The 7,326-nt window shown below is 41.9% G+C and overlaps 1 protein-coding gene across 1 annotated transcript; it reads right to left on the reverse strand.

Moving 5' to 3' along the window:
* Positions 1-1,386: 1,386 nt before the first annotated feature.
* Positions 1,387-6,433, reverse strand: LOC133464857 (uncharacterized). Its single transcript, XM_061747045.1, has 6 exons — positions 6,214-6,433; positions 5,580-5,903; positions 5,166-5,459; positions 4,909-5,043; positions 4,622-4,647; positions 1,387-2,380 (listed from the first exon to the last, which is right to left on the reverse strand). Exons 1-6 carry the CDS (start codon positions 6,260-6,262, stop codon positions 2,297-2,299), a joined length of 912 nt encoding a protein of 303 aa, XP_061603029.1. The 5' UTR covers positions 6,263-6,433; the 3' UTR covers positions 1,387-2,296.
* Positions 6,434-7,326: the final 893 nt, after the last annotated feature.

Genomic DNA, 7,326 nt, shown 5'->3' on the forward strand with positions numbered 1-7,326 from the left:
ACTGCATTGAAATGCATTTATATACCCTCTAGTGGACACATAAATTACTGCATTACCATTACTTATTTGCCCTCTAGTGGACACATAAGTTACTGAATTTAAATGATTTTATTTGCCTTCTAGTGGACATATACGTTACTGCTTTGAAATGCATTTATATGCCCTCTAGTGGACACATAAATTACCGCATTTAAATGCACTTATTTGCCCTCTAGTGGACATATACGTTACTGCATTGAAAATCATTTATTTGCCCTCTAGTGGACACATAAATTACTGCATTTAAATGCATTAATTTGCCCTCTACTGGACATATAAGTTACTGCATTTAAAATGCTTATTTTTCCTCCTGTGTACACATATATTACTGCATTTAAATACATTTATTTGCCCTCTAGTGGACAGATGAATGACTGAATTAAAATTAACTTATTTGCCCTCTAGTGGACACATAAGTTACTGCATTTAAATGCATTTATTTGCCCTCTAGTGGACATGTAACTTACTGCATTTAAATGTATTCATTTGCCCTCTAGTGGACATATAGATTACCGCATTTGATTACAATCTTATTTCAAGTCACCTTAACTGTCCTGGCAGCAGATCTTGTTCAATTCTGAACACGTGCTTTCAGACTTTCTGTCTGTTGGATTGTGTTTTCTTAGGACTTCTGTACTTGTTTTGTTCCTCTGATTCTCCGTCACGTTGGCTTTCATCCTGAATGAGATGAGAAAAACAGTGATGGTGGTCAGAACCACCGTCACCACCCTGAACACTGATCAATGACCAGGCTGGACTTGATCACAGTAAAATCTGTCATCTCAGGATTCCGAGTGAACGAGGAAAAGATGACCAGACCAACAGCTACATCACTGTCCAGAAACTAGAAGTAAAACCTGGTTAACCATCCACCAGGAGGTTGGAGTCGGATCAGAGCTGGACTTCAGAAGACAGTTTATTGTTCTTACATCTAGAGTAGCACATTAAAACTGTTATCATTAATATTTACAAACTTCTTATCAGTTTTGAACACGTGTAAACCTCCTAAAAGAAGTTCAAGAGGATTTTTCCAACTACTGAAAAATGTAGAGAAAAATACTCATTTAAACTGAATGATATGGTTATTAGGTTAAAAAACAGCGAGAAAGAGTCAGTAAAATCCATAAATCCTGGTCTTAATGGACGTTGGAACATTATAGTGTGTTTTTTGCTGCAGTAAAGGTTTAAGTTCATTCCTGTTCTGACTGCAGGTCAGATCTGTTTTCAGCATGTTGTGGACAAACTCATCAACACAACCGGGTTACATGTTTGAACCACTGGGTGACTGTCTGGGCTGAACTGAGTGTATGAGACTATCAGGAATAAAGACGTGAGAGATGATCCCAGTTTGATTTGATTTGATTTGTTTATTTGCACAACATGAAAACGGTACAAAAGTAAAAATGAATATAAAAGCATGAAAATATGTGCAGGTGAGAAAGGAAGCCCTAAATGGGCTTATTCAAAGTTCTCACCAAGATAATACATTACATTATAATACCAGCAAGTACAAAAACAGCGTTCCAATAAGATGGATATTTACAAGCAATTTCTCGGTTGGATGTATGTGAGCATGCACATGTGTGTTTGTATGTGTGTGTGTGTGTGTGTGTGTGTGTGTGTGTGTGTGTGTGTGTGCGTGTGTATGTGCACGTGCAGAAGTGAGTCCACTTTAAGTGGAAGCACTTCTATACGCTTGATCCATAAGGCTGGTCTTCAATCTCTGTTTAAAACTACTAATAGACAGTGAAGATTTAGCAATAAGTATATGAGAATTCCAGAGTGAGGAACCTCTGTCTTTGATGGAGAACTGACTGCTATTGGTACGACTGAATGAAGAATGGAGATCCTCAAATTGTCTAGTATTATAGTTATGAATTTGTGAATTGGTCTTAAAAAAATCTTTGAAAGTACTTGGAAGCATATTTGCAAGATAAGTGCATTTGTAAATGAAAGCACATGATTGGAGTATGTTAATATCATAGATGGATAATACATTTAATTTTTTAAACAAAGGGGCAGATGGGGAAAGTTTAGGAGATTTAATACATCGTTAGCAAGTGGGTCAAACATCCATCAGACTCCTCGATCCAGGAGTGACACCGAGGAAAAGATCACAAAATGATGAAGATTAAACACTAGGATTCTCATAAACAGGCCCCGGTGACCCCAGAGCTGAGCTTTCAAAGACAAAACATCCGTCTGCTGCACTGTACCCAGGCTAAGGCTAATGTTTCCATCACACACAGCTGATTTATTAATCTGTGGATCGGACAGAAGCAGGCAGGTCTTCATCGTTTTCATAGTTCACCTCATCATCATCATCATCATCCCTGTTCACCTGTGGAAACAAAAGAGTTCATAGGTCATGAGACAACACTTGCTGCTCCCTCCTTGTCTTGTGTCTTCCCGTCTCTTGTGTGGCTGCTCTGGTGTTCCTGGTTAGGAGGTGTGTTACCGGGGCAACAGCTGACACACCTGAGCAGTTACCGGGGCAACAGCTGACACACCTGAGCAGTTACCGGGGCAACAGCTGACACACCTGAGCAGTTACCGGGTCAACAGCTGACACACCTGAGCAGTTACCGGGGCAACAGCTGACACACTTGAGCAGTTACCGGGGCAACAGCTGACACACCTGAGCAGTTACCGGGGCAACAGCTGACACACCTGAGCAGCGTCACTGACCATCACACCCTGGATGAAAACAGCAGCCCCACCAGTTTATCAGTTTCCTCCGTGGGTCAGAGATCCTCAGACTGAACGTCAATGTTCTTGTAATTCATGTTTTCACCACAAGAGGGAGATAAAAAATCATATTTACATGATAATGGACCGTTCTTAATGGTTCCTATGAATTTGATCTACAAATATAAACTCTTTTTATATCAATATCTGAATGAAAAACAGAAAAGCATCCATTAATAACATTTATGAAAGTTAGCAATAAATGGTTATTTAACGTCTTGTAAGTCAACTAAGACAACAGTAATGATTGACTGTCTGTTATTAGGGCCCGAGCACTTACAGTGCGAAGGCCCTATTGTATCTGTAGGAATTTTTTTTTATATTCTTTCTTTCTTTCTTTCTTTCTTTCTTTCTTTCTTTCTTTCTTTCTTTCTTTCTTTCTTTCTTTCTTTCTTTCTTTCTTTCTTTCTTTCTTTCTTTCTTTCTTTCTTTCTTTCTTTCTTTCTTTCTTTCCACTTTCTTTCCTTCCAGGCCTGGCGAAAAATTTGATATTTAATGGTTTTTAATGGTACACACCTGTATCATGTCACAACTTAAAGAAAAGTCTCTTGGCGCCATGGCCGAAACCGAACAGGAAGTCGGCCATTTTGAATTAATTGTGTCCTTTTAGCGCAATTTATGCCATTCCTTCGGCAATTAATACGGCCCGAACCGTAACGTGCACCCAGGTGTGTTATACATCAAAATGTGCATCTCCATCCTGCGAATATTCGCATTACTTTTCTCAGTCAAAAGTGTTACCGTGGCGACGCTAGACGCCAAAAAGCGCGCCCACCCTTCATCTGATTGGTTCAGACAGAAAAAACTTTGTGCCTCAAGCCCCACAATACGGTTTGACGTACATGCACGAAAATCGCTACACACCTGTATCATGTCGCAACTTAAAGAAAAGTCTCTTGGCGCCATGGCCGAAACCGAACAGGAAGCCGGCCATTTGGAACATTTGGAATTAATCGCGTCATTTTGGCGCAATTTATACCATTTCTTCGGCCGTTAATACGGCCCGAACCGTAACGTGCACCCAGGTGTGTTATACATCAAAATGTTCGTCTCCATCCTGCGACAACGCGCATTACTTTTCTCTTTCAATAGCCTTACCGTGGCGACACTAGACGCTAAAAAGCGCGCCCCCCCTTCATCTGTTTGGTCCATATTTGATAGTTCCCCAAAAGTCACCAAATTTTGGACGCAAGCCAGGCCTGATAAATTTAATATTTCGTGGTTTGCATTAATGGGCATAGCAAAATGGCTCAACAGCGCCCCCTAGAAAACATTTCCCTCCCATAACTTTTTAATGGTTTGCCATAAAGACTCGTGGGTGGTCTCATCTGACTCGGTATTGAGTACTTGACCTTCATTGGCATGAATTTGCCCCGCCCCTTCTTCTGATTGGTCGATATGTGATACTTCTGATTTTCTGCAATAACTTTTGAATGGTTTGACATAAGGACTCGTGGGTGGTGTCATCGGACATGGTTTTGGGTCCTTGACCATAATTGGTGCAAATTAGCCCCGCCCCTTCTTCTGATTGGTCCATTATTCATAGTTCCTATTTTCTACCATAACTTTTGAATGGTTTGACATAGAAAGTCGTGGATGGTGTCATTTCTGATATGCTTATGGGGGGCGGTGGCCATGAGTGCGAGGGCCCGTTCATCGCTGCTTGCAGCTTTAATTTGGGTTTATTACCAGAAAACCAAGAATAATCAGCAGCAAATGTTGATGGAAATGAACAAGCAGGAAACATTTGATGAACATGGATATTTCATACATATTTATATTTCAAAGGTAGATATATATATATAAAATATTAAATATTAGTGAAGATACTCACATACTGCTGCATTGGTAACTGAACATCTGGAACAAAGAATGTTAAATTCTTAGAGTTAGTTGACAAGATTACACATTTATTATCTTTATTCTGTCATAATTATTAATAATAATATAACTTCTGATTAACTTGTTCATTAATAAGTCACTTTTGTTACATTTCCAGTGATGCTGGAGGGAAGAAATAGTTTCTACTTCCTCTTTACTCTGCATGTGCAGCTGTGACGTCTTCTCTTCACGTCTAGTTTTAGAAACTAAATAAAAGCCTGACAGGCAGGTCAAACACACCTGTTGGATTTTTGGGATTGTTCCTTTTAACTTTCATCCTGTAAATGATGAGAAACGTAGCGATGTTGACCAGAACCACCATCAGCCCCCTGACCACCCATCCAATAATCAATCTGGTATTGATCAGACTGGAATCTGGAATCAAAGGATTAAACAAAATGATCAGAAAGTCAATATTAACACTTTAACTGATTAAAAGTGTAAAGTCTGAATGATGACATCCAGTTTTTATTGTCTTCATGATTTCAGGGTCTTACCTGTAAAGTCCAGCGTGTATTCAGCATCTATCTTCACTCTGTCTCCTTCAACAACCTGGCAGGTGAATCTTCTCTTGGAGCCTCCCTGATGTTTCACCATCAGATCAGAAACACAGTTGTTGTGTCCTCCAGACACAAACCCATCACCTTCACCAAGCAGCACAGTTCCTGTCTCATTCACCCAGATGATGCTGTTCTGCTCACAGGGACCCAAATGACTGTGTCCCATCAGAGAACAGTGTAATGTCACATCTCCATCCCTTCCTGGATCCACATCTGGTGGAGATGGAGAGACTGGAAGGAGACAAATAACTGTTATTTCAGCCACTTGAGCCACTTACTGAGTGATTGTCTGATGGAAACATCAAATATTTAAACGTGTAAATAAACGACAAATTATGTCAAAACACTCACCTGTTAAAACACTCAGAAACACATATGTGTGCAAAAAAGTACTATACACGTATCTATTCCTACAGTCGTAACGACCAGCATCTTCAGCAGTGATGTTGTTGATGATCAGAGAGCAGTTACTGCTCAAATTGATCCTGTCAGCTCCAGGTGACGTCTTCACAATATTTCCATTATTAATCTCATTTAGTGGGTTTGCATTTGGAATGTTGTTGTAAAGCCAGTGAACATCAGAACATTGGTTATGTGAAGAACCATAGATACACGGTAAAACGACGTCATCTCCAGCTCTGTGATAGAGATCGATCCATCGTTCACTGATTCCTGCTGCAGAGAAAAACACTCTGAGAAAAGTTTTACACTTCACACATCAACCTGACCCTAGAAACATATTTAACCTACATATTTAGGTTTGTCAGCACAGAGAAGAAACTTCAACACACATAATCTCTGGTGAATCATTCAGTTATGTTACGTTGTCTTTAAGTGGTCTGATTGTAACAGAGGTGATTTTTAGTAAAGAAAACACATTTAGTGAAACAGCAACTTTCAACGGTACACAACAACTTCAGAGTGGTTTTTACAGTCTTTTTAAATCAAATTAAACCCTAAAACATGAGTCAGAGTTGATCTTTACCTTCAAAGTGAAGCAGTAAAGTGATGAAGAGCTGCAGTCGTGGTGTCATTCTGTCTCTGCTGGATGAAATGATGCTTCTCTCTGCTTCCCCTCTCTATATGAACATATTAGTTCCTGTTTCTTGTTAACGTAGTGGCTAAAATCATCTTCACACCAACACCCACCGTCCTCACACTGGTGTAAATACTCTGAACACACAACCAGCAAGAGTTCAAGTTCAAAGTTTAGGTGGACAGACGGATTATCTGAAGACCTAAACATCTGAAACAGAATATTTGATCTCCCATCAAATCCAGTCATGGTGTCAATCTGCCTCTGGTCAATGATATAAATACTTTTTCTCTTATGCAGGTGTCAGGGTTTTGACATTTCCCCCTGTTTGTGTTTTCAGTTCTGTCCTACCTGTTTCCATCTGCCCTGATTGTCTGCACCTGTGTCTCGTTATCCCCTGTGTATATCTAGTCTTGTCTTTCCCCTGCTCCCTGTTGGTCCGTACTGTTTCCTTCCTGTTTGCTCTCCTGCGTTTGGGTACTCAACAAACACCAACCGTGACAGAACGGGATCTCCAGCGGGAGAGTTCACTTTCCTCAGGGAGTTTCTCTGCCGGGAGGCGGAAAAGAACATGCACTGGATCGAGGAAGAGGAGTCCCCCTTCCGGGGAACACGCCTGGCTGCGACGACGACGACGTCGGCCCCAGCCCCAGCTTTCTCCTGTGTCGGCGGTGGTCCCGGACGCTTCAGCCCCTGTTCCGGCTCCGGTGATGGACCCGGGTTCCCCCTCAGCCAGCGCCGAGGACCCGGGCCCCCCTCCGAAACCAGCTCCTCGTATCCTGCCTGCTACGCCCCCAGACCGACCTCCTGACCCGCCTGCTACGTCCCGAGGGCGACCCCCCGAACTGTCTCGCCGGTCGGCATGGCCCCGAGGACGGCCCCCGGAACCTTGACCATGTGTTGGCCTGGGCCCTCCTCCGGGCCCCCTCCGCCCGCCCTGGGTTGGGTTTTTGTTGGGACATCTGGGATCTGTCCCTTGAGGGGGCGTAATGTCAGGGTTTTGACATTTCCCCCAGTTTGTGTTTTCAGTTCTGTCCCTCCTGTTTCCCATCTACCCTGATT

This window comes from Cololabis saira, chromosome 18 (genome assembly GCF_033807715.1).
Source record: "Cololabis saira isolate AMF1-May2022 chromosome 18, fColSai1.1, whole genome shotgun sequence".
NCBI lineage: Eukaryota > Metazoa > Chordata > Actinopteri > Beloniformes > Belonidae > Cololabis > Cololabis saira.